The following is a 27,472-nucleotide window of genomic DNA, read 5'->3' as shown; positions in this document are numbered from 1 at the left end:
ACACCGTGTTTACACTTCCATGGCTGAAGCTTGTTGTGCTCAGCCCCCTGTATTAGTGGCATGATTGGACTATGTCAGTGCATAAGGCAGAAAACCACTGCGGGAGGAGCTCACACAGCCCAAACACGCTGATATTTAACTGATTATTTCATAATTTACACAAATCTGAAATACAGACTACACATTTTTGATATCGCTGGTGTTGCAAGAAAACCAAATCTCCACAGTTGTAACTTTACAGGAGAAGGAAAACAACTATTTTACTTTTAATGTAAGTCAGTGGAACCAGATGTCTTTTCCAAGTCATTTTGGGCCGTTTCTGTTGGTACATTCACGATGAAATTTACACCCAATGTAAAGCACAGCAGGCAGAAAAACGACAAAAGCGGAGATACGAGGTTTCATTCCGACAGCAGTGATATTCTACAGTGATTACCAGAAATTAGTCTACCATCATTAGCTGCACGTTTGAGGATCAGCACAGGGTCTGAACTTTTCGTGGCTTCGCATTACGTAGCTCCACTTGGGCCCGTGCAGGGTGGCAAACAGTGGCCTCCGTTGAAGGTGAAAAGCCCAGAAGCATGCAATGCTATGTGGCTGTGATAGTATAAACATTTACATACATAGTTTTTGACACCGAGTCTGATATTTACATACGCAATAAACTCAATTTTCGGCTTTTTACGGATGTGTCAAAAATCAGGCTGATCGGCCAGAGCTCTGTTGTCAAAGCCACTCAATCACGATGGTACCAGAACAGCACATCTTACCTGTGGCCAAGCACAAAAGCTCATAGTACAGTTCACACATTGACTGTAAAATATACGTCAGACCAAAGAGGCTGAAAGGCTGGGGACGACGGTGAGTGTGTTAGTACAGCGTAGTGACCGTTTACTGTCTCTTGTTTATCTAGGCGTATCCTAGTGGAATGGGGTCTAGCTAATGTGTGCGTTTCAGTTCGATTCGAAAATGATAAATGATGAGTTCATTTTTCATCCTACTGAAGCAACATTGAATTTTTGTGTCTTTCTCTCTTTTTCCACTCTCTAAGGTAAGAGTTGCTTCTCCACTTTCTTCAAGTTTGAGGAGATGCAGGAGATTGTGAAGAACTTCACCGTAGTCCATGTGGATGCACCAGGACAAGAGGAGGGTGCTGCCCCCTACCCTCTGGGGTATGTATTCAAATCAAATCATGCCGATAAGCGTCAGGCTGCCTCAGATGTACGTTAAAACCTGTAAAACGACAAATACACCCCCATATTTCATGTGGTGATTTTGAAGCCTGCCTGTAAACTCCTTACCTAATGACAGATTGCACCACTAACTGGGTGGGTAGTTGGTAAAGAAAAAAAGCTATTAAATGATAAAATCACAAGTCCAGATACATACAGACTGCACGATGTGGGTAATTAGTTGACCAGCCCAGTTGACCTCGATTTCACATCCAGATGGCAAGAGACGATCTTTAGATCCCAATATTGTAATAATTCCCTAATAATGTTATAGGCCTGGGTTTGTGTTGCACTGCGCTTGTTACGCTATCAATACAATGCGATCGCAGTATCAGTTGAGACATTGTGTTACGTTATTAAGGCAAGTTATTACATTGTTGATTTTTGAGGATTAATGAGGTTTTATTACATTTCTGGGTGTTATAACACACGCAAACATTTTCTAATCCGCTTACCCTTCTGGAATCTGGAGTCTATCCCAGCGGTCATCGGCCGGAAGGCATGAAACGCCCTGGACAGGCCGCCAGTCCATCACAGGGCAGATATACAGAAGTACACACACCTAGGGGCAATTTAGCATGTCCACTTGGCCTGACTCCACGTCTATTGACTGTGGGAGGAAACTAGAGAACCTGGAGGAAACCCACGCAGACACGGGGAGAACATGCACACTCTGCAGAAAGAACCCGGTCGCCCAGCTGGTAATCAAGCCTGGGTGTTATTACAGTATTGGGAAATGATTGGGTTCTACGAGATCTAAGACTTCAAAAGAAGGTCCATGCAGGAACTTCAGCCACAGAACCTCATCAACTGGCTTCTGTTTCATAAGAACAGTGGCTGAAGTGACGTTAGTATTTAGATCTGTGGGAAAGACATCAGTAAACTGGATTGGAAACTGGTCAGAAGCACACATTCAGTGACAACTACACAGAGAGGGCTATTATAGTGGACCTGCAGTGCATAAACCCCTCATTACAAACACGAAACACGAATGCTCCTTTGACAGTTCAGTGGTGTGAAAACCATCAGTGCCGGTCTGACGTGATGGGGAAAAAAGTGCTATGATCGTATTAGTGTGATGTACACCAAGCCCGAACACTGCAGGCCTGAGTGCTTGACCCCTGTGAAGAGGTTCGGGGGATCTATTTTGCTGGCCTGGTTTCTGTCCACGTGTCTCCTTAGAGGAAAAGCTCACTGCAAATCAATATGAAGTTATTTTGATTGATCACCTTCATCATATAATGAAGCGAGATCTTGTCTAGGATGACTGCCCCTGTGTACAGGGCAGTAGGGGTCACTGAATAGCAGCCTAGCACCTTATTAACTCACTGGATGTTGGTTTTTCCTGTGATTTGTCTTTGTATGTCCAGAAAATGCAGCCTTCCAAGTAGTACTTCAGTCAATATTACACCCCTATTCTTTGTATCATTAGAAAAATGAGAAACAGCAGTCAGTCAGTCAGCTTGGCCTTCTTCTTTCCAGGTACCAGTATGCCTCCATGGATCAGCTTGCAGAGATGATTCCAGCCGTCCTGCAGTACTTCAAGTGAGTTGATCATCTTTGTGACTTTTCTGACCAATACTGTTATGATTTCAGTTGCAGTTGTTTAGAATAGAGACATAAATTGAGGAAAATTGCAGCTATAAGGACATCTACACGTACACATTACATACCGGTTAAATTAGAGGAATAGCCCTCACATGGTTTTATTGGCTTTCCAGTGCATTTTGGGTGTTTCTTGGGTTTCAGCTTCTAATATACATTTCCCCATAAGACCTAGTCTGATTGGTTGCAATGGAAACCAGTGGAAATGGATTATGTTTCTTTGGCGTGTAGTCACTACCCTTCATGTATTTTAGAATTCACACCTGTACAAAAGAATAGCTCAGTTTGCGTGGAGTCCACATTGTTAATGGATAATAAGCCTTAGTGTGTGTAGCACGGCATGTGCCACCCCGGGCTCAAGGAGGACGCTGGAGGCAGGATTCAACATTTGCAGCAGCCATATCTTTATTTTCCCACAAAATAAACAAACCAACCAAACAACCAAAACCAACCAAAGCTATTCTGGCCACTTTTCAGTGGCTTAAGCTGAACTTTTCAGTCTCTGTCTCGAGCTTTTCAGCTCTTCGGTCTTTTTCTGCTGCTGCTCGTCCCCCTCACTCCGTTCCCTCTCAGCTCTTTTTAAAGGCGCTCATGCTGCCAGCCAGTGAGCACCAGAGCCGAGAGGGAACTAGAGCTTGCCGCTCCGCCTCCTCGTTACCACCCCCAGCTGGCAGCTCAGCCGCCTGGGTCGAATGTAACGGCCTCACTGTGTAACAGGGGGTGGGGCCCGGGCGGCAGAGGGTGGCCACCACTCTCGTGCCTTGCGTCCGTCCAGGGAGCTGGGGATTTGCGCTCCGCCCCTCCACACTCGCGGCTGAGTGTTCGGGCCCCGCCTTTCTGCCAGCTCTCTCGGCCGTCGTTGTCGGGGCCCGGGCGGCGGGCGCATGCCACAATATGTAACAAGCCTGAGATTTTAAGGGGTTAAACCGCTGCTCTGTGTGTTTCCACTGGTACAGTTTCCGCTCTGTGATTGGAGTGGGAGTTGGAGCAGGAGCTTATGTCCTTTCAAGATTCACAGTAAGTCCCCCTCTATTTCTTTTTCGCTCCCTGTCTCTCCTTGTGACAATAGTTTTGTGTGACTTAGTTCTGGGTGTAGTGAGATTTTGTTTCAAATGCAAACATACCAGAGTGTTCAACAATAGTCATGCCTGTGCTTGCAAGAGGCATTAATAGCAGAGTGCTGAAGCCAGAATCTGTAGAATGAAGAACGTACTAAGAATATCAGCATCTTTCTAAAGAACAGTATAAACATGCATTGTTTGGCATTCAGTCATGTAATCTCTCTCTCTCTCTCTCTCTCTCTCTCTCTCTCTCTCTCTCTCTCTCTCTCTCTCTCTCTCTCTCTCTCTCAGCTGAGTAATCCAGACTCTGTTGAAGGTCTTGTTCTGGTCAACATTGACCCAAATGCTCGTGGCTGGATGGACTGGGCAGCCCAAAAGGTACATAGCTCTCTTACTAACATCTAAACATTTTATTTGATTTATTATTATTTTTTACGTAACGCATAATGATGAACTACATTCACAGCGTGAGGCCCTGTTGAGCCAGTGAGCAATAAGAATGACATACAGAGCCCATGAGGAGCATGTGTATTTATAATAAGGGGAAAGGTAAGAGAGAAGAGTTTGAGTCTGTGGGAAAGCAGGAAAAAACAAGAACGAAGCAAGTCTTGTATGATGCAGTCGAATGGGCGTGTGAGGATGTGAGAGGTCTGCTAGAAGAGGTCAGCCAGAGCAGGACTAGAAGAAATTCCTGGGGGACTAAGATGAAGAGAGTCAGCTCGCCCACCTGGAGACTGTGAGCCTTTTAAGATAGGGTCTTTATTTATTTGCTGAGGCAGAGCAGGAGGGAGAGAGGAAGCGAAAAAGCACATGGGGGTACGTATATTGTGTCACTGGAGTCGTATATACTCATCATTCTGGGTCCAGGGTGGTGTTTGTCTGTGCAGGTGGTGAAATCATAAGCTACCAGCCGCGTGCAATTCTTTGGCCCTGCGTGCAAGCCATGCTGTGTCAGCAGTCTAAAGCATGAATACTGAATGCTGAAATTCAGATGACCACTTGACATTGCTCTCGTGGGTTGGAGGGGAGCGTTTTCAGGGAATGAAGTGGTGGCTTGCCACCCCCCAACTGGAGGAGGTTCAGACTGAGACCTTGTACAATTATAACAAACGTTATGCTCATTTAAACCGTTTACAGTTTACTGGAGTGATCTGAAATCGGATGAATCTTTTTGAATCACCCTGTACATGGAACTGTGCAGGGCAGTGGTTCCTCAGGACTGGAGCCGAGGAACAAGAGTAATATTCTGAAGAACCCACAAATCAGGCGTGAAAGAACCTGCACACATTTTTGTCCAAATCTAAAATGCTGCAATAACTGAACAATGGTTTTGGAAAATCTGACGTTTAGGCCTAAAAACCAGACCCTGACATGTGAACGCAGCCTTGGTTTTATCTTAGGAGGTCTTTTAATTTAGTTTTCCTTTTGTTCCAGATCAGCACGCTGACGTCCTCTCTCACCGAGCAGATGCTCAGTCACCTCTTCAGTCAGGTTTGTGTGTGTATTTACTTGTGATTATGGCTATTATGTATATTCAGAGACTGAGCTGTTATGACGGGAGTGCATGTATGTACAGGAGGAAACTTCGGGCAACACAGAGCTCGTTCAGTCGCACAGAGAGAGAATCTCTAAAGCCCCCAACCTCTCCAACATCGAGCTCTTCTGGAAGAGCTACAACAGGTACTGTTTTGCTTTCACACTTTTTTATTTTTGGGATGTTTTATAGTATTATATACATGCATTTAAGCAAAAATGAACGGTTTTGCTCTTTCAGGTTGAAAGAAATATGAAATATGTAGCTTTTTGTAAATTTTTGGGGTTTTTTTACCTGCTTTTGAGCAAAAATAAAACACTGTATAATAAAGACTATAAAGACGATTTGGGTATGAGTTACTTAGTATTTTTTATGATTGATATAACGTCTAAGTAAGTAAGTAAGAATTTATTTATAAAGCACTCCAAACACAACCTGAGTTGACCAAAGTGCTGTACATAAAATCAATCCCCAGGACACACTGGGTTAAAAACAATAAAACAAATCAAATACGTAACGAAAGTAACATGTAAAAGGTTTAAGGACGTGCATTCTGGCTAATTTTGATGTTTGAATACCCAGAATAACTAACACTGTGTATGTGGTTAACTGACGAGAAAGAAAAAGAAAAAAGCACTGATGTTAATGCATCTATGTCACACACAAGAAGGGCAGACTGGGGCACTGGTGCCAGTAGGCTAAACAGTCAGTAGGACAAAGGAAAACTGAGCAGGTGACACAGCTGACAAGCTACGCTCCAGGGACTGACTATGCTATATTCCCATCCTTAAAGCAGCCAAAAGTGATTACAATAGCTGGTTTCTGGAGGGCGGCAACATCCCGATATCAACATATAATGGCTTTTAGATTTATTTACAGTGATTTTTAGACTGGAATGAAATTTAGTTTAAGCAGAAAAGTAACGATGACATATTTGGTTGCAGAGCCTCACACATACAGTTCATTCTCTCATCTATGCAAGCAAATATATTTACTGACCATAGACGTACGTCTTAATCACAAATTCGAGTATCATACTTGGCAACCCTGTTTAAAGTGTTTCACTGAATTGTTGGCGTGCTTGTCCATTGACTTATCAAATATCCTAATAGAGATTTCACTGTTATGTTTGTCTGAAATTATTTAAGTGCTTTTAAGAAACGTGTTAAAGTTCTCCGTTAAACCCGATGATGCCTGCGGACACACTGACGTGTTTGAGTTAATTGAGCCCACTAATTAAAATACATTAGTGTTTTAGGTGTCCGTCATGCATAAACAAGTTCTCTTAATCAGCTACGTTACACAATATTATAGAGAATTTTATGGATAGACAAAACCTCCTTTCCTATAAATGTGGTCACACACTCACTCAGTTTAAAATGAAGCAATGCTTTTTAAAACCCTTTTATCTCCTTTCACTTTCAGTCGCAGGGATCTGAACATTGACCGCAACAGCACCCTCAAGTGAGTCCAAAGTCTCGTAATAGGGAGTAATGAGTCTGTTGGAATAGGTCTTGTAATAGGAAAAGGTCAAATAAGTCATACGATTATACAGTACAGATTTTTGTCATCACCCTCTTTTCTTTATTTCTGTGCACGCAGATGTCCCGTCATGCTGGTGGTAGGGGACCAGGCGCCGTATGAGGATGCTGCAGTAAGTTTTGTATATTCCTTTGAATCTTCTACTTGTCTTGGTTTAAGAAAGTAGCTGAGTTTTCTTTTTATTCCAACAGGTGGAGTGCAACAGCAAACTGGACCCAACTACAACCTCGTTCCTGAAGGTAGAGCCGATGTGCCACCTCCTGCTCCCTGAAATAGCCAAGCTTGTAAAACAGTGATTTACAGAAAAACATCAGTTTCCCCCCCAAAATACAGTCCCAGACGTATCTGATGTCCACAATTGGCTGCTTTAGTCAGTGGGAATTTGCACTGGTGAAGATGCTGAGATTTTCGTTGGGAGTGACAAGGATCAGAGATTAGAAATGAGCAGATCAGAGGGACGGTGATGGTGGAGCAGTTTGGAGATAAAGCCAGAGAGGCCAGGTTGAGATGGTTTGGACATGTGTTGAGGAGGAATAGTGGATATATTGGGCAAAGAATGTTGGAGATGGAGCTGCCGGGTAGAAGGAGAAGAGGTAGACCTCAGAGAAGGTTTATGGATGTAGTGAAGGTGGACATGGAGATGGTTGGTGTGAAAGTAGAGGAGGCAGTGGATAGGGCAAGATGGAGGCAGATGATCCACTGTGGCGACCCCTAAACGGAGCAGCCGAAAGAAGAAGAAGAATAAAATGCCAGTATTGTAAACGTCTGTGCCTCAAAATGGTTTTGAGTCATAAGGACTTCCCTTGCTTGTGAGCTACATCAGCTTTATAACTTACTTATTTTATTATGTCTTAATTACATTTTGTGTGTAACATGCACTTTTCAGTCCTCTTCAGGACGTGTGGTCTGGTTTATTTTGTAGATTGTCGAGAAGAGTTGAAATTCCATACAAATGAAAATACTGCGTCTTATTAACACGTGGGAACCAGATCCTAATCCATGGCCATGACTTAGTAAGGTGTGGAAATGCAATAGTTAAGTCTTGGCTATCACTTAGTAAGGCGTGGGAATGAGAGGATGCCTTACTAAGTCGTGGCCACACATAAGGATCTCATTCCCACACCTTACAAAGTCATGGCCACACACAAGGATCTCATTCCCATGCCTTACTAAGTGGGTTGCCACATATTAGGATCTCGTTCTCATGCCTTATGAAGTTGTGGCCACATATTAGAATCTCAATGCCACGCTTTACTAAGTTGTGGCCACAACTTAATTATCTTGTTCCCATGCCTTACTAAGTCATGGTCACATAGTAAGGTGTTGGAACAAGATTCTAATAAGTCGTGGCCACATATTATAATCTTGTTCCTACGCCTTACTAGGTCGTGGCCACGTATTAGAATCTTGTTCCCACGCCTTACTAAGTCGTGGCCATGTATTAGAATCTTGTTCCCACGCCTTACTAAGTTGTGGCTGCGTATTAGAATCTTGTTCCCACGCCTTACTAAGTCGTGGCCATGTATTAGAATCTTGTTCCCACGCCTTACTAAGTCGTGGCCATGTATTAGAATCTTGTTCCCACGCCTTACTAAGTCATGGCCACATATCAGAATCGTTCCCATGCCTTACTAAGCTGTGGCCACATATTAGGATCTCGTTCTGACACCTTCCTGAACTGTGGCCACATATTATTTATATTCATACAGGATGTCCCCTGTATCATTAGATTTGGAGTTTGTCTGTTTTAATCACTGGTTTTTCTCCGCGCCCTCGTCATTGTCCGCAGATGGCCGATGCTGGCGGGATGCCGCAGCTCACCCAGGTAACAAATCGCTGTAGATCTTTTCCAAATCGAGTTGCTTTTTCAGTCGAACTGCTCATGATGTGGATCATGAGTGAATAATCGTGAGGATGCGATCATTTAGCCTTCTTTTCGGATTTTTCTCCTGCAGCCCAGCAAGCTGACTGAGGCTTTCAAGTACTTCATCCAGGGAATGGGATACAGTAAGTAGCCCACAGTGGCTTGAACATTTGTATGGCCTGCAGAAAGGAATATCCATTAGGAGGAGATAAGCCACGATTTATGGCGCATAGCGTTGCTCTAATGTTTGCTGATCAAATTTATTAGGGCTTCTGTTCCTCTAATAGAGCAGATGTTGTGCAGTGTTATCACTATCATGGTTTATTACTTCACTCTGCACTTCACCGGGTATATCATGAGCTCCATCACTGCTTTTAGAACAGCGGACAACTGCGTCGTAATATGCATCATAAAAAACATGTAAACAACAACATCCAGTCGCTGCTGTCGGAAGAAAACTTGCTATCTCCAAACTGGTACCTTCACAAGAGAAGCAGAAAACATTTACATTTACAGCATTTGGCTGACGCTCTTATCCAGAGCGACTTACAATTTGATCATTTTACACAGGAAAGCGAAGGTGGTGTTAGGAGTCTTGCCCAAGGACTCTTATTGGTGTAGTGTAGGGTGTTTACCCAGGTGGGGATTGAACCCCAGTCTACAAGGCAGAGGTGTTACCCACTACACTAACCAACCACCAACATGCTTTTCTTTTAATGTAAGTGATTAGACTTTTTCCCCTCAAGTAATATTGGGCCGTTTCTTTTGGTCTATTTGTCATAAAAGTGTACGCACAATTTAAACGGCGACAGGCGTTTTTAACTAATGTAAAAAACGGACAAAAACGACAAAAAGGAGAAGAAAAACTTTGTTCCGACAGCAGCGATATACCTGCATCAGCTAAGAACTGGAAATGGATTGTATGTCAGCCCATTATGGCTTCGTTTCAGTCTATTCAGTTTATTTTGGCAGGTTGTTTCAGCTTTTTTCCTCCTGTTTTCTTTGTAAACACTTTATTCACCGTGAAAATTCAAATGTCTTCAAGTGTTTTGTCACCATTATATCACCCAACCTTATGTTTGGGTCTTATTACTGCTAGATCTTCTCTTTCCAGCACTAACGTATGCTCTCTTTTTCTCTTTCTCTCCACTTATCCTCCCTCAGTGGCTTCGTCCTGCATGACCCGCCTGTCTCGCTCGCGCACCACCTCCCTCTCTTCCTCCTACTCCATCGAGGGCTCTCGCTCGCGGTCCCGCACCCTCTCCCAGGGCTCGCAGGGTGGAAACCTGCCCCCTAGCCCCTCCAACACCATGGAGGTGTCCTGCTGAGAAGGGAGAGAGAGAGAGAGAAAGACAGAGAGAGAGAGAGAGAGGTGGATGGATGGATGGATGGATGAAGGTGGAGGCACTGCTATGAGAAAGTCAAAACAAATCAGTCATATCCATTCGTCAAAAGTACCGTGTAAAGTGAGCAAGAAAGGGAGGGCGAGAGACCTACAAAGAGAGAGAGAGAGAGAAAAGAGAATCTCCTCTTACCAAACTTAATCTCATTCTCATCATACGATTCGTTCATCTCGTACGTTGGGGGGAAGCGAGAGCAGAGAGGTTCGCAGGGGGGAAAGTGAGAGCGCTCGGCTGCGAGGAGCGACGCGGAGGGTGAAGGAGAGAAGAAAGCAACGTCTCTCCTTTTCTCCGTCAACCCGTCTGCCAGACATTAGAGCCCTTTAACCTCTGCGGCGTGGGCAGGGCCTGTAGAGAGATCCAAATGTAGTGTTAACCAATAGTAATACTTCTAATATGAATATTAATTATGATTTTATATGTGTATGTATGTATATATATATATATATATATATATATATATATATATATATATATATATATATATATATATATATATATAAATAATGACAATAACAATAATGTATTAAAAAATAACATCTCTTAATTACATGTTGAGAAAAAAAGCAGAGTAGAAATACTCGTAATGTGTGTATGTCGACTTCTTTTTGAATACTCTGGTGTTTTTTTTTTCTTTTCTTCACTTTATTTGTAATTTTGTATTCTTTAATTTGTCCAATCCTGCTGCTAAGATGAAGGCAGAGTATTATGGTCTTTACTTACCGGTCGTGTGGCCCTCGCGTGGCAGCAGGTCTCGGCTGAGTACTGAATACTGGTGTCTTTCAGTGGCAGCCAGCTCATGTCTTCCATTTGCCCTGTTTAGAAGGAAGCAAAAAAAAAAAGAGGGTGAGTAAAGTAAACGCTGTAACTGATAATTCTTAGCTGGTTTCAGGAAAGAATGGGACGTCGGTATGTTTGCCTGCTCCAAACTGCATGCCTGAATTCTTTCGCCTGTGTCGAGTTAAGCGTGCGTTTTTCTTTTTCGATGACGTGTGAGCATATGGATCGTGGATATGTTGAGTCGTGTAAGGACAAACGAGCAAAATGGGTCAAGGTGTTGGTTCTTTAGAGTTCATAGAGCTCTGTCCTGTGCTTCTGTTCCAGGCTGCCATTCCTCTGTCAGCCAGTAGGGGTCAGTGAGATGATCATCATTGGCTTGAATGGCCAGGTGAACACGTTTATTGCTCTCAACCAGCCCCTACCACTCGGAACTCGCCGGGCAGAGCGGATGGTCCGTCTGAAGGCCGGTTTCTAAGCTGATCCCTGCATTTATGATGCTGCCTAAGCTAAATCACTAATTAAAGTCCTGCGTGAAACCTGACTAATGAACCACGTTGCATTTAGCAGCTTTTTTTGGTTTCTTTTTGCTTTGTTGGGACTGTGGCCTTCGCCGCTGAGCCACTGTCGCCGAACTAATTCTCTGCTAAGCCACACGTAACAAAACAATTCATGTTTTTTTTTTTTGTTTTTTTAGATAATCTCAGCGATCCTGCTGCTCTTAAACCAGTATCGCTCATAGACGTCTCTGGACAGACCGGAGAGACGGTCTGAATCATGAACAAAGTTTGAACTTGTGGTAAGTTTGAAGCAAATCGCTTTGTGATGTTATTCTAACGGCCAAGCTGATCCGAAGTCCTGCAATCAGTCAAATAGACGCCCCAGAAACATCCGTGATTTATGACATTTAGCAAGTGAAGCTTTACAGGTTTATAGCTTTATTTCTCACTTCTGTTTTCTTGGAGATGCAGCCACCACTGACTCTCCGTGGCTAAGCTTCAGCGGTTATGAGCCACGTTGCGTTTGACCGTTAATACACACGTTTTCCTTTTGTTGCTCTGTGTTTTGTTGGGGACACAGCTTCGTCCACTGACTCTTCTCTAAGCAGCTGCTATCCACATGAAACCAACCCACACAAAAAAATGAAGAACTAAAAAATTTTTTTTTATCGTATTCCAGTCGTTCCGAGTTCAGATCTGTGCCGATGGAACGTTCTGGACGGTCCAGAGAGTGAAAGGTGGAACATGTGGTTAAATGTTAAGCTGTGTTAATTCGTGTATATAGAGGATAAACGGGCTTAAGTGCACGACACGCACATTAGCCTGGAAAGCACAACTAAGGGGAGTCGCTCCTAACGATGATGACTGGCATTTCCACCTACAAGGCCAACGAATCCTTTGCTGTCAGAATCCCCTTCCGCTTGCTAACCAGCCCCTACACTGCCAACAGGTTGTAGCTACTTGGCGCTGAACCTGAAAGCCTCTTTCTCTTTAATCAGCTGCTGATATCAATAGCAAATTGGCATCGGTGGCCTCTGTTCCAGCTCCAAAGGTACTGCCCGATATCCTGATACCCTGATCAATTCGCCTGTCGTCCAAGACGACTGTGACTAGCCAGTGAAATCTGAGACCAGTACTGTTTATGATTTGCAGCAATGCTATAAATGTGTCGTAGAAGCCATTATATTCAGCACAGCACTGCCCTGAGTCATCGAACCCGTCGGACAGCGGTGGACTTCGCCGGGGGATCCCGTCCAAGACGAGCTCGTTCGTGCGCTTACGTGTCCGGTTTAGCTCGTGAGCTGTTTTTATAGGAGTCCTTTCCTTTGTCCACTTCAGTGTTTGAGGTTGGAGCAGAAGAGCGTTACCTGTTGACGTGGGCGGGCGGGGCACAAGGTGTCGCTATAGGAACGCGCCTTCAGGAAAGAACACAGTTACAGCGCCTAAATACCAGATGACGACATTGACTCCTCTCCGTTTTCCATTTCTAGATAGAGTCTCTACCAAAAAAAGGGAAAAGGGGGTCGGCTATAGTTGTCCGAGTTGTCCGGAGCCGAGTGAATGTAAACGCTCGTCCTCTTTTTTTTTTTTTTTTAATCATTTGACTCCTTTTCTCTGCAGCCACGCCCTTTTTTAATCTTTTCTTTCTGATGTGCTAGGTTACTGTCTTAGTGTTCTCACAGGTTAGACATCCGTGTGCTAGTTGTTGTGTAACCTTTTCTAGCATTAGTACTTAAAAAAAAGGGGGATATTAATATTATTAACAAAAAAAAGTTTAAAAATGTATAACGATACAATCAAAATTCCATGTGTGGCTAATTCTGTGTAATACGATGAACAGCTGAAACAAATATTAATAAAAGGGATACAAATCATGTTCGACTGCTGTTGTTTATTGCAAATTAGGGCTGGGGCCACTTATCAAATTACTCATATTTGACAGTGAATTAAAAAGCGGAATTTTATTCATGGTTTTTTTTTTATTTAGCTTTTCCTTTTTGAAAACATGAGCAGGTCCACAATCCACTGTCCGGGTTTTACTGCACAGGGGAACACGGAAAACGGCATTAGGAATGCAATTTTTCCCACTTAATTATGGTTAAATCAGTCGTCAGTCGATTTTTAAGGCATTGACGGACCGAAATCTTCACGTCAAGTCTGATCCGCTTTCTCTAACATTAAAACCGTGGGGGAAAAGGATAAAGAGCAAAAAGAAGTTGGTTCATAAAGTTATCATTCCTCTTTTAGCCGGCTTGGCTCAAAGATGCAGATGTGTCATTCCACAAGGTTGGTGCCGAATTTTCATTATGACCATAAACGACGCCTTTTTTTGTCTTTTTGTGGGGTTTGTGAAGCAGATTACCTACTTTAAAATAGAAAACAATAGAAAAAATAAAGTCAGAATTTTGGACACTTGCAGTTTAAAGTCTTTAAACTTCTTTTCAATAAAAAAATTGTAATTTGGCCAAACATAAATATATATAACAAAGTCCAACACTGACCCTCAGAAACCACACATTAAAGTTTTGGCCTTTCAGTTTTAAACGATGTTGGAGTTGTGCAGGTCCCAAGATGTTTGGTTGTTTGGTCTGTTTGTCTGCTTTTCCTACAAATTCAGGACATTTTTGTCCTGAAGATTTAAGAAAACAAAAACACAGTGAGCCCAAATTCATAAAACGCAGGTCCTAATTTACGCGGTCATCAAGGTTAGATCTTCTAATGTCAGTTGTTTATCAGTAAATTACATAAATATGCTGTGAATTTTGCTATATATATATATATATATATATATATATATATATATATATATATATATATATATATATATATATATATATATATATATAAATCTAAAAGGCTTTTCTCAGGTTTGTATAATTTTTCTGTTTTTTTTTTTGTTTGTTTTGCAGAAAATAACACATTATCAATGTTGAATAGAAGCAAAATCAACCAACTTGTGAAACAGTTCCTCTAAAGGCTTTAAAGTGTCATGTCATTTAATGTGAACATATCTAAATTTTATGGTATGATGGGGTCCAAAGCCAAACCCAGTGACTTTGTTTATTCAGTTAATCTGTTCTGCTAATTTGGAAACATACAAGTTTGATGATAAAAGTTTGGTGTTAATTTGACTCTTTATTTAGTCATATTTAAGACAGAGCTTCAGTCGCTGACTGTACAGCCATAAAATTCCTGTATTCTTAATAAAATAATGATGAGCTTTGACTTTATATATTAAAAAACACTTATTGTCAGATTTTTGTTCCTTATACATTGCGCCAGAACAGATTTCAGCTCGAAGCTTCGAGCATTGAAACGAGCGAACAAACTACAGGAGCAACCAAGAGCTCTGATGGGATCGACGACAGTGTTAATACAGTGCTGCGCAAGAGTGAGAGACCGGCCTTTTACTCGTGTTTCAGTTTTTGACGTAGATCCCTGTTTCCCTTTACATTGTGTGTAAATTTCATGATGAGAGGGCCAAAAGGACGTCTGGTTCCATTGACATACATTAAAAGTAGAGTAAACTCCTGTAAACTCACCATTTTAGAGATACAAGGTTTTCTACTGACAACAGCGCTTTGTTTCATTTCCAGTCATAAGAGCCATGAAGTATTACTCATTTTTCAGCCTCAAAAAATAAAATAAATTTAAAAAGCTGAAAACAAATGACACTAAAGCTTCTTTCAGTTTCTGAAAGAAAACTGCAGGGCTATTTTTCCACACCTCCAAAGTTCAGTCTCAGAAGTTGGTTGTACTCGCTTGGTCCTTAAGGGCTGAAATACAGTAAATGAATGGTGGTCTGACTTGTATGAATGACAAACTGTATTTTTTTAAAAAGTTCTGAACTAAATGGACACTAATGGTAACTTTTTGTTTAATCCCGCCTCAGTACTGGGTCAATCTTCAACAGCTGGTTCAGAGTCTAGGCACATGTGGTATGTGGTTAGGTGGGTGGGTGGTTGGATAGTGTAGTGGTTAACACCTCTACCTTCTACACTGTAGACTAGGGTTCAATCCCCACCTGGGTCAGCACCCTACACTATACCAATAAGAGTCCTTGGGCAAGACTCCTAACACCGCCTTCACCTACCTGTGTAAAACAATCAAACTGTAAGTCGCTCTGGATAAGAGCATTTGCCAAAAAAAATAAATAAATAACCCCTTAAGTGGCCAGATTTTAAAGTTTTATGACGCACTTCTATGACATAAGAATAGCTGAGCCAGTTTGCATTGAAGCCCCTGCAGTTACCGGATAATAAGCCGCCAATAGTTTCTGTTTCTGACACTCTTTAATACGGCAGGTGACTAATTGGCTGCAGTTGCTATGCCACCTGTACACATGAACTAAACTCACCTCCTCATTTGTGCACCTTTATCTTTCTCCTTGTGCTTATTCATCCTTGTTTTGGGTTGCTAGCTGACGAAAGGCCCATAAAACACAGCTCTATTTGTGATGTGAAGACAATGCACTTGCCTCGGAAGCGTCAGAGGCCCAAATCTGAACGCTCGGTCAAACCCTGTGATTATCGAGTGCGTCAGCACACAGGGGGGGGGGGGGCAGCAACAATGTTGCCAAAGCCATGGACAACCTCCTGTCCATCACTAGGATCACGTACTGCACCATTGTTTATAAGGACCGCCTGGAGATGTATCTCACTGACCAGAGAAAGGCATCTGGGGTCTGGAGGCTGATGCAGTTCTTATTGACGGCTCTCAGCAGCCAGACACACTGTCACTGTTATCAGCAATTAAGCAGAGTATTACAGCTCTAGTTATCATTTAGCAGGAGGCCTTGTTAGGCCTTTGGAGTAGGTTCTGTAAGTGGGAATGTTTTGTGTTTCCTAAAGAAACTTTGTATTTTAAGAAGCTGAGAGGTTCTCACTGGAAGGCTGTATCAACCTGAAGACAAGAGAAAGGTAAAAACCAAATCTGTAAAAAAAAAAAAATTAGATATCACTGCTGTCGGAACAAAACCTCTCCAAAATAGTAAGTTTACTGGAGAAGGAAAAACCCTACTTCACATTTAATGTAAGTCAGTGGAACCAGACGTCTTTCCAAGTCACCTTGGGCCGCTTCTTTTAGTCCGTTCATCATGAAATTTACACACGATGTAAAAAAACAACAGGCATTTTCAAAATATAGCAAAAACTGGAAAACGTCAAAAAAGGAGATAAAAGGTTTTGTTCTGACAGCAGCGATGTATTACTTTATAATCTGATTAGTTTGTTTAAGACCTACTGTACATTAAAAAGCATGCTTTGTCTTTCTATTGCGGCATTTATATATACAGTACTGTGTGAAAGTCTGAGGCCCCCAAGACACGTTTTCAAAATCTGTTTGTGTAGTTTGTGTTTATTTGTTGAGAAAAGTGTTAATATTAGAATAAACAAAATGTATAGAATAGTTATAGAATACAAATCAGTGCTCAGTAAATTGAGCGCATGATGTAATTGATGATATTAACGAGTCTCTGTGGCGGCTGTGAAGGCGTCCAGGAAAAATCTGGACCCGAGAAATTCTTGTTACTGTTTATTGTTTTTCTGTTTATTTGAATTATGAATACGACTTTATTCTAATGTATATTGTGATAAACTCACTGCTGAGGTCACCTGGTTAAAAATGAGCTTAGATGCCTTAAACGTTCACACAGTGCTGTATATGTTGTCGGACGCCTCGTATCTTCATTTTTGTCATTTTCAGTTGTTGACAGAATTTGAAAATGCCTGTTGCTCGTCAAGTCAGCTTTATTGTCAATACTACAATATGTACAGGACACACAGTGCACTGAAACTGCGCTGCTCTCAGACCCCCCCGCGTAACAGTAACGTTAAATAGGGGTAAACAGCAAAAGTGTGAATTTAAATTGGTCCCTAAAAGAACACTAATCACTAACCATAAAAATAAACATTAGAAAAATAGAATAATAAAAAATAATGTCAATTTCTTTATATTGTGTATACATTTCATGATGAATGGACTAAAAGAAACGGCTCAAAATAACATGGAAAATATTCTGATTCCACTGACTTATATTAAAAGTAGATTGTTTTTTTTTTCCTTCTCCTGAAAAATGACCATTTTAGAGATACGAGGTTTTGTTCCGACAACAGAGAGATATAACTCCAAAGAGAAGTGTGAGTTCACTGGTGCTTTTGGACAGTAAATAAAACGGTTATATTTGTGTTGTGACTTCTGGTTCCTATCACCACCACTGTAAAGAATTCCCCTTTAAGACATGCATCACTTGGTTAATATTGTACAGCCGTAAAAAGACGGAACTGATTTGCCCGTTTTTAACAAACTCATGTTATGGCATTTCGAGTTCCTGAGTTACCTCATGATCTTTCACTGGGCCGTCATGCTCATTTGAATTTTGAACTTCCTCCAGCATTTCTGCTGCTGAGGTTCCTCAAGTATTCGTATAACCGTTCATCTGTTTCCATTCTGTCAACACATCTCGTGCTGCGCTGTCGAAGATGGAGTGCTGGAGCTTTCCTGTGGTCGTTCTGCTGGTCAGCACAGCTCGGATGGCCACAGCCATTTCCACAGACCCCAGCGTTACTTCAGGGCTCGTTACAGCTACTGGCAGCTCTTTACTAAGCACAGATACAGCCTCAAGTGTCGGGACTACACCACTGGCTTCAAATGCTGCTACAGGTACTTCTAGAACCACAGCTTCAACTGGGGCGACGACTGTACTTGGGACCATTGCAACTTCTAGTACCGCCATGGTTTTGACCACGGGCCTCAGCGGAACGACATCAAGCGCTGCCTCCACAACCCCTGCCAGCACCACAGCCGACCCAACAACAACAGCTTCTCAAACCAGTAGGGCCTCCACAACGGCTTCCTCCAACCAAGCCACCTCCAGCACTTTGGCCGCATCAGCCAGCAGCAGCACGGTGACCACCGTAACCGTAATCAATGGCAATGTGACCACAGCCTCAAACTCCGCTGGGAATTCAACGCTGGCATCCGCGTCCTCCATCCTGCACTGCAGGCAGCCTCTCTCTGCAGGTGAGGAATGTTTGACTAAGAAAAGCTTTGAATATTTATCACTCAGATGTGTCAAGTGAACAAAATGGGTCACATCACATGCAAAACACCCCGTAATCGTCCCTATTTGTATGCCAAATGTCAAAGAGATGGTCAGTAATCCAACAGAAATGGACCTCGCCAAATATTTCTTAGGAAATTATGACTGTGGAATTGGCAGTAGGACAGAGACGGTCCTGTTTTATCTGCTGTGGCCTGCAGGAGCTTCACAATGACCACTGCTAGTCCTATGAAACTAGAGCCAGTATGAAGGAAAGAACGTTATTGTTGCGCTCCGTGAAAATTAGACATCGGACAAGCCTAGTAAAAATACACATTTTGATTTCATTAAATAAAGTACATTAAAATAGAGACACGAGCCCGATATAAAGGAAAAGAGACCAGATGGCCTCATCGAGTTTTAATATTTCAGTAAGGTGTTCGTTGTGTGCCACTGTTGAAGTATCAAAGCCTGAAGTGCCAAATTCCTTCACCCTTCCGTGCCTGCTGGCTCACTAGCCTTCCAGTAGTGATAAGCGCGTCAGGGTCACGGGAGGGTGTTTTAAGCTGGTGGTGCTGAGATTTGAGGCCATACGTTAGTGATGTCATACAAAATTAATTGCCTTTTTTTTTTTTTTTTTGCTTTATTTGATTTTTATTGCCAATTTACATCAAACAGAGGGTCTCTGTTCTCTACCATGATGAGACCACACTTGCTCACCGTGTTTGTCTTCTTCTGGACAAACTTTATGCAAATGAGCTGGGCAATGACCAATCAGATTGTTGACCTATGCCTTGGTAACCAATTGAGTCACACCCATAGACAAGCTACACACGAAGCAGGTGATGCAATGAGTGGGGGAAAAACAATGAATGTGTTGAAAGTGTGGGACGTTATTAGCTTGGATTATTTTAAGCGTAAAACAATATCAGGCCACTTTGAGGCTCAGAACCCGCCTTTAGCGACATCCCGTAGAGCTGCCGATCGTTACAAGGGGGGAAAGCATATTTCTAAAAGCATATTAAGCATATTTCATACAATAAGAAAAATTATCCGCCAGTTTCGAGAGAGAATTTGACTGAAAAATAACTGAAAACAGGTAAAAAAATTCAATAATTTAAAACATCTTAGAATAAGATATCTCAAAACAACAACAGTCACTATAAGTTAAATATTAGACATAATAACTCGGTTTAATTTAATTCCACTTGCCAGGATATCACTTTTTGCAGTGTATACATTTCTGACGAAGCTTCTCCACCAAGGATTTGACCTAGTTACTCAGAGAGAAGAGAAGCAGAGTTTAAATGGTACTATTTATATCAAACTTATCATCATTGTCAGAGCAGAAACTCGTATCTCCACCATGGTCACTTTACAGGAGAAGGAAAAAAACTGACTTCACTTTTAATGTGAGGCAATGGAACCAGACGTCTTTTCCAAGGCCATTTTAGGGCATTTCTTTTAGTCCGGTCATCATGACATTTACACACAATGTAAAGGGCAACAGGTTTTTTTTAGATGATATCAAAAACTGAAAGATGACCAAAAAAAGACAAGGTTTTGTGAATTGAATTGTAAATGTATTAAAACTGTCTGTGTTTGTGTTGCAGGTGCCCTGGTGTTCATGCTGTGGTTCATGCTGTGCCCAGAGCAGCTGGTTTGGTGAAGCTCCCCACCACCTACTGTGTGATCAGTAGCAATAAAATATAACAAGCACTTTCCTCTTTTCCTTGTAAAAAATGTATTTTTTCTTTCTTATTAAAACAAGTTTTCTTTAAAAATAAAAGCTTCTTTGAAATGTAAGACTTGTTCTTTATTCTTAACCTTGTAAACGTTACAATCTTCTTCTTTCGGCTGCTCCCTTCAGGGGTCACCACAGCGGATCATCTGCCTCCATCTTGCCCTATCCTCTGCCTCCTCTACTTTCACACCAACCGTCTCCATGTCCACCTTCACTACATCCATAAACCTTCTCTGAGGTCTACCTCTTCTCCTTCTACCCAGCAGCTCCATCTCCAACATTCTTTGCCCAATATATCCACTATTCCTCCTCAACACATGTCCAAACCATCTCAACCTGGCCTCTCTGGCTTTATCTCCAAACTGCTCCACCTTCACCGTCCCTCTGATCTGCTCATTTCTAATCTTGTCCATCCTTGTCACTCCCAACGGAAATCTCAGCATCTTCATCTCCGCCACCTCCAGCTCAGCCTCCTGTCTTTTAGACAGAGCCACAGTCTCCAAACCGTACATCATAGCAGGACGCACTGCTGTCTTGTAGACCTTCCCTTTCACTCTTGCTGCTATCCTTCTGTCACACATCAGCCCTGACACCCGTCTCCACCCACTCCATCCTGCCTGCACCCTCTTCCTCACCTCTTTTCTACACTGTCCATTGCTCTGGATGGTTGACCCAAGATATTTGAAGTCATCCACCTTTACGAGCTCTACTCCTTGCATCTTCACCTTTCCACCTGCCTCCCTCTCATTCACACACATGTATTCCGTCTTGTCTCTACTGACCTTCATTCCTCTCCTCTCCAGTGCAAACCTCCACCTCTCCAGATTCTCTTCCACCTGCTCTCTACTCTCACCACAGATTACAATGTCATCTGCAAACATCATGGTCCATGGAGCCTCCTGCCTGACCTCATCCGTCAACCTTTCCATCACCATTGCAAACAAGAAGGGGCTCAAAGCTGATCCCTGATGTAACCCTATCTTCACCTTGAAACCATTTGTGACTCCAACTGCACACCTCACCACTGTCTTACTATCCTCATACATGTCCTGCACCACCCTAACATACTTTTCAGCTACACCTGACTTCCTCATACAGTACCACAGTTCCTGTCTTGGCACCCTATCATCTGCCTTCTCTAGATCCACAAAGACACAGCGTAGCTCCTTCTGACCTTCTCTGTACTTCTCTACCAACACTCTCAACGCAAAAATTGCATCTGTGGTGCTCTTTCTGGGCATGAAACCAAACTGCTGCTCACTGATCTGAACATCTCGCCTTAGCCTTGCTTCAACAACTCTTTCCCATACCTTCATGGTGTGGCTTCTCAACTTTATACCTCTGTAGTTACTGCAGCTCTGCACATCACCCTTGTTCTTAAAAATGGGGACCAGTGCACTGCTTCTCCACTCATCAGGCATCCTCTCACTCTCCAGGAGTTTGGTTAAACAACCTGGTTAAAAAGTCCACTGCCTTCTCTCCTAAACATCTCCATACCTCCACAGGTATGTCATGTGGACCAACTGCCTTTCCATTCTTCATCCTATTTAAAGCTGCCCTCACTTCCACCTTACTAATTCTCTGCACTTCCTGATCCACTATCTCTCCCCCCGTTGTCTTCCTCTCTCTCTCGTTTTCCTCATTCATTAGTTCTTCAAAGTACTCCTTCCATCTACTCAACACTCTCTGTTCACTCACTAGTACATTTCCCTCTCTATCCTTTATCAGCCTAACCTGCTGTACATCCTTTCCAGCTCTATCTCTCTGTTTAGCCAAACGATACAAGTCCTTTACTCCTTCTTTACTGTCCAGCCTCTCATACAGCTCATCATAGGCCTGAGCCTTTACCTTTGCCACCATTCTTTTCACTATGCGACCAGCCTCACAGCACTCCTGCCTACTTCCTTCATCTCTCTGGTTATCCCACTTTTTCTTAGCTGCCTTCTTCTTCTGAAGACCTGGACTTCCTCATTCCACCACAAACTTTCCTTGTCTTCTTTCCTCTGACCAGATGAAACTCCCAACACATTCTTGCCAGTTTCTCTCACCACCTTAGCTGTAGTTTCCCAGTTCTCAGGTAGCTCCTCACTGCCCCCGAGGCCTTCCTCCTCTCCTCTTTGATGGTCTTTGACCTACAGTAGTCCAATTTCCACTGGCACCCTGCTGGTCAACAGCACCGGAGGCGGTCGGTGTTAACCCGGGCCTCGACCGATCCGGTATGGCAATCATATTTGTGATCCCCATGATAGTTTTGGCACAAGTTTTACGCCGGATGCCCTTCCTGACGCAACCCTCACCATTTATCCGGGCTTGGGACCGGCACCAGAAGTACACAAAGTACACCCCTAATGGCTGTTTTTGTAAACGTTACAATATTCTGCTTAAAATGCTAAAAACAGACCTTTAAAGAGGATTTTGGTATGTTTGTGTATATACACTGTATTTCCAAAAATATCCACTCACCCATCTAAATCACTGAATTCAGGTGTTCCAGTCACTTCCGTGGCCACAGGTGGCCTGCAGCCTGCTTCTACAGACATTAGTGAAAGAATGGGTCGCTCTCAGGAGCTCAGTGAATTCCAGCGTGGTGCCGTGATCAGACGCCACCTGTGCTGCAAGTCCAGTCGTGAAATTTCCTCACTACTAAATATTCCACACTCGACTGTCAGTGGGATTATTAATACATTAATTTTTTATATATTAAATTTTATGGATTAGGAATGGGATGTCACTGAAGTTCATGTGTGTGTGAAGGCAGGATACACCCTGGACAGTTCGCCAGTCCATCGCAGGGCAGATGCATGCAGCACCCACACAGACACAGGGAGAACATGCAAACTCCACACAGAGAGGACCCTGGTTACCCGGCCGGGGAATTGAACCCAGGCCCTCCTCACTATATATATATATATATATATATATATATATATATATATATGGTAAGTAAAAAGTCATTTTGTTTTATTTTTTATGCTGTCACAGGAAATCCTTCACTTGATGCTCTGTGCAGCTTGGCAAAGATAACAACTCTGATTCTCCTGTAATGCTTAATGAGACTAGAGAACACATGGCAAAGGATCTGAGCCCATTCCTCCACACAGAAGCTCTTCAGAACCTTGAGATACTGAACTCCACACTGTGGACAGCTCATCCCACAGGTTTTCCATGGGGTTTAGGTTAGGGAATGAGCTGGCCATGGCATTAGTCTTGTGGTCAGCCGTTTTTGTGTTCACTGGGAGATGTGCTTTGCATTATCTCCTTGCTGGAAGATCCAAACTATGGCCCAGTTATAGCTTCCTGGCTGAGTCAGACAACCCCACAACATCACAAATCTAAAAGGCTGTCTTTGTGTCCATGCCACGCTCACCTCTGGTGTTTATTGCCAAAAACCTGTTTTTGTATCGTTTGACCATCGAACACAGACCCACTGAAAGTTCCAGCATCATCTGGCAAATTGTAGGTGCTTGAGTTTGTTGTTCTTTGACAGCAGAGACTTTTTTTTCTGGGATCCAAACAACTTGTGGTTATAAAGGCAGTGTTTGACTGTAGTTTGGCAGTTCTGATCCCAAAACCTGACTAATGTCTGCAGTTCCCTGTCTGTGATTCTTGGAGATTGTTTGTCCACTCAAACCATCCTCCTCACTGTGTGGGGTCAGTATAGACATATGCTCTGGTCCTGGCCTTCACATCGTCGTTCTTCACATCTCCTGTTCTTTTAAGCTTCTTAATTGTTGTCCTGCCTCCTGGAAATAGACATTTTCAACTGTTATTTTCTCGTAGCAGTTTCCTAATTTGCATAGCTCAGTGATCTTTTGTCACACATCATTGCTGTTTTCTCTGGTCTTTCTCAGTGATGGACGTCTGAGGGACTTTGCTCTGGGTTTCATTTCGTATAGCTTCCCCAGCGGATCAAGAAGACATAGCTGCCCAGTGTAGTGTTCCTAACCGCTCAGGTGAACTCAGGTGAACTAAATCTGAATGGGAATACGCTTTACTTAAGTTTCACTCTTAAGCATTTCTAGGGGTGATGATAAGTAGCACACACAGATAAGAAAAATATCTTTCATTAATGACACAATTTAGTTTTTCTGTCAATTATTATGCCTTAAAGGTTCGATTTATGCTAATATTTGAATGAAAAATCAAAATGGATAAGTGATAGAATACCTTTTACAGCTCACGTGTAAAATGCAATAAAAACAAGAATCTGTGATTTTGATCAACGTTTATTTAACTGACAGAAGTACAAAGAAACGATTTCCAATGTTTTCACTGATCAACTTAATTGCATTTTGTAAATATAAACACATTTACGGCATTCGGCTGACGCTCTTATCCAGAGCGACTTACAATTTGATCATTTTACACAGGTAGGCGAAGGTGGTGTTGGGAGTCTTGCCCAAGGACTCCTATTGGTACAGTGTACCAATTGGGTGTTTACCCAGGCGGGGATTGAACCCCAGTCTACAACGTAGAAGGCAGAGGTGTTACCCACTACACTAACTAACCACCCACCCACCTAGCCACCCAACATACCATGGGGGTCCTGACCACTGAGGAACAGGGTAAAAGGGGGCTAACAATGTATGCAGCACATTCTCCTAATAATATTGCTGATGTTGCCAGAATTGTACAGAGAAAATAAATCATATGGCACGTGTACAAATTCAGGCACTCGTTCAATTGATCCACATAATGCCAGTCAGGTAATGAACATTCCAGAGCTCTGATTGACCTCTGCACAGCTCATACACACCTGGCTCAACTCATTAGTTAATGTCCAGGCTCATTTGGTGTGGTTCAGCAGGTATATCAGACAAGTCCGCTGCCCTCTGGTGATTGTAAATTTATGAATCTGTGTTAGGATGTTAGTTTTGGATGGTAGGAACCACCAGGGGGCAGTGAAGGGTCGAGACCAAAGCCACTTCTAGAGGGAAGCCCACAGTTTTTTTCCAAACATCTGCATAATTCAACAGTTGGGACGTAAACAAAGTGATTTGGTGTGAGTGGAGCTAAAGAGGTGAATTAAAATGTTTGTGATTTAAACACCTTTTTTGTGAATGTACATGTGTTTATGATTTAATACTATTGATTTATGCATTTATTTACTTTATCCAGCTGTTGTAGTTCTTAGCCATAATATGTGGTGACAAGTGTTTTGGAAGTATTTTCTTCTTGTTCTGCATTGTGCTGCAACAGGTTGAATGAATCTGTTGACCAAAAGGAGCCAAATGTGTGTTTGTCCTGACCTTGTGACCTCAAGTACACTCACTGACAAGTTGAAGAGCCAGTATTAGGAAAACAGTCCTTTTTGTCTGAATAAAAGAGTTTAATGCAGTATTTAAATGCTGTTAATTCAAAGTCACTCCTTGTGACTGTCCATGAATATTAATCATTTTTGTGATGTTTTGTGAGCACATTTGCGCAAATCTGCCTACATAAGTTACTGGACTCTAGAGCAGCGGAGACGTGTTCTCTGGAGTGACCAATGATGCTTCTCCGTCTGGAAATCCGATGGACGAGTCTGGGTTTGGCGGTTGCCAGGAGATGGTATTTGTCTGACTGCATTGTGCCGAGTGTACAAATTTGGTGGAGGGGGGATCATGGTGTGGGGTTGTTTTTCAGGATTTGGGCTCGGCCCCTTAGTTCCTTAGTTCCAGAGAGAGGAACTGTAAATTTTATAATAAATAAACCAAAAGAAACAGCCAAATTTACTTGTAATAAATTCTGGTTCCACTGACTTACATTAAAAGTAGAGTAAGTTTTTTTCCTTTTCTTATAAAGTTACCATTTTGAGGATATAATTTTTTCTTCTGACAACAGCGACATCTGTTAATGTGTGCATGTTAATTCAGTGTCCATGTAATCAGCTATCTTTTTTTTATTATTATTATTCTAAAAATCGTCATAATTTTAAGACCTTAACATTTTTTTATTTTTATTTTACACTTTGTATATGCTGGAACAAAACTTTAAATGTAAGTCAATGGAACCAGATTTTCAGAATGTTTTTGGGTCATTTCTTCTGGTCTTGTCATTATGTAAAGGGTGAAGCTAACCAGCACTCTCAAATTCTACCAAAAACTAAAAAACGACAAAACTGAAGATACGAGATTTTGTTCTCACAGCAGCGATATGCCTCTCTGTATACGCACATAATAATATATAATATATTTGCACCACGTCTTTACATAAACAAGTTGATTCATATGAAGCTGTATACAGTTGGTCTGTTTAACTGTGAAGTGTCCACTGTTGTGGTTGTTGGTTTACTTCTTCTTTTCACCAGATCCCGTTTAATAACTAAGTTTAGCCGCAGAACTTGTTCCAATTGGTCTACAGTGAGTTATACTTCATCATCTAACGTCAACCAACTGATTTTTTTACACCGGGTGCTGTTAGATGTTGAATATGTAGAGGTTATATAAATAATATATATATATATATATATATATATATATATATATATATATATATATATATATGAATCATAAGCCTTACAATGGACCCCTTAGGGTACTTTAATGCTTTAGGCCTAAGGAGTTAGACACAGCACCTACTGTCATGAATGTCATGTTATTGGAGGGATTAAAGCAGTTCTTGAGGTCATGCTGACACGTTATCTAAATGCTCCAAACAAGCACAACTGGCCAGACGAGTCCACATACTTTCATTCAGGCAAAGATATGCTGGGCCCAGTTCAGACTGTGCTATTTATTTTTTTATTCCCACCTTTTTTCAGGCGAGTCTTGCTTCCTGCACTGTGATAGGCGGTTTTACCGCAGCCAGTGTGAGAGTGTTAACTACCAGCCAGTCATCACATAGGTGGCAGGATAGCACAGCCAATCGGGACACAGGGGAGCGGGATCATCCAGAATACGGGTGGGTATTAAGCACATCAGGCGCATTCTCAAAGAAAAGGCCTGACGTGATTGGCTGGTGGAAATACGGGTTGGGTGAGTGGATGGATGTCAAGCAAACAGTGAACTGCTCTTATCACACTACCTTTATACAGCAGCCTGTGCGGAGGATACATGGTAAGAGCTCACAGAAGTGCAGTTGGCTTAAGTCTGAAGTTTGAAAGTCAGTTTAAATCAACCAACTGTTGTTTTAGGAGGCGAGAGAGGCAGAAGTTGGAGATGGAGGTGTCATCTCAGGAGAGCGCAGACCGGTG

General features: G+C 42.3%; 3 protein-coding genes across 7 annotated transcripts in view; all 3 read left to right on the top strand.

Moving 5' to 3' along the window:
- ndrg2 (NDRG family member 2) overlaps positions 1-13,389 on the top strand; it is a 48,861-nt gene extending 35,472 nt beyond the window's left edge. For 3 of the 4 annotated variants that reach the window (XM_037532796.1, XM_037532795.1, XM_037532794.1), the window contains exons 5-14: positions 1,052-1,172; positions 2,715-2,777; positions 3,794-3,854; positions 4,190-4,276; positions 5,333-5,389; positions 5,475-5,578; positions 6,858-6,896; positions 7,035-7,086; positions 7,166-7,224; positions 12,869-13,389. In XM_037532796.1, the coding sequence (XP_037388693.1) occupies positions 1,052-1,172; positions 2,715-2,777; positions 3,794-3,854; positions 4,190-4,276; positions 5,333-5,389; positions 5,475-5,578; positions 6,858-6,896; positions 7,035-7,086; positions 7,166-7,224; positions 12,869-13,151 (926 nt within the window). In that variant the 3' untranslated portion in view covers positions 13,152-13,389. Of the gene's footprint in view, positions 1-1,051; positions 1,173-2,714; positions 2,778-3,793; positions 3,855-4,189; positions 4,277-5,332; positions 5,390-5,474; positions 5,579-6,857; positions 6,897-7,034; positions 7,087-7,165; positions 7,225-8,763; positions 8,800-8,929; positions 8,982-10,002; positions 10,657-12,868 lie in introns of those variants that run through there. The other variant, XM_017715268.2, reaches the window with a different exon arrangement.
- Positions 13,390-15,729: 2,340 nt separating this feature from the next.
- On the top strand, positions 15,730-20,305 carry LOC108437870 (putative GPI-anchored protein pfl2). Of its 2 annotated transcripts, XM_017715280.2 has the most exons (3): positions 15,730-16,434; positions 17,995-18,535; positions 20,168-20,305. In XM_017715280.2, the coding sequence occupies exons 2-3, from the start codon at positions 17,995-17,997 to the stop codon at positions 20,221-20,223; spliced, it is 597 nt and encodes a 198-aa protein (XP_017570769.1). In that variant the 5' UTR covers positions 15,730-16,434; the 3' UTR covers positions 20,224-20,305. The 2 variants fall into 2 exon arrangements, with proteins under 2 accessions (XP_017570769.1, XP_017570768.1); XM_017715279.2 differs by lacking the exon at positions 15,730-16,434 and having other exon boundaries at positions 17,575-18,535.
- Positions 20,306-27,315: 7,010 nt separating this feature from the next.
- Positions 27,316-27,472, top strand: part of si:cabz01007807.1 — a 29,564-nt gene continuing 29,407 nt past the window's right edge. The window contains exons 1-2 of the mRNA XM_017715272.2: positions 27,316-27,335; positions 27,413-27,469. Of these exons, the coding sequence (XP_017570761.1) occupies positions 27,333-27,335; positions 27,413-27,469 (60 nt within the window). The 5' untranslated portion in view covers positions 27,316-27,332. The remainder of the gene's footprint in view (positions 27,336-27,412; positions 27,470-27,472) is intronic.

Source organism: Pygocentrus nattereri, chromosome 22 (genome assembly GCF_015220715.1).
Source record: "Pygocentrus nattereri isolate fPygNat1 chromosome 22, fPygNat1.pri, whole genome shotgun sequence".
In the NCBI taxonomy this organism is placed as follows: domain Eukaryota; kingdom Metazoa; phylum Chordata; class Actinopteri; order Characiformes; family Serrasalmidae; genus Pygocentrus; species Pygocentrus nattereri.
Note: the sequence above shows the minus strand (reverse complement) of the source record. Positions and strands in the feature narration are given on the sequence as shown.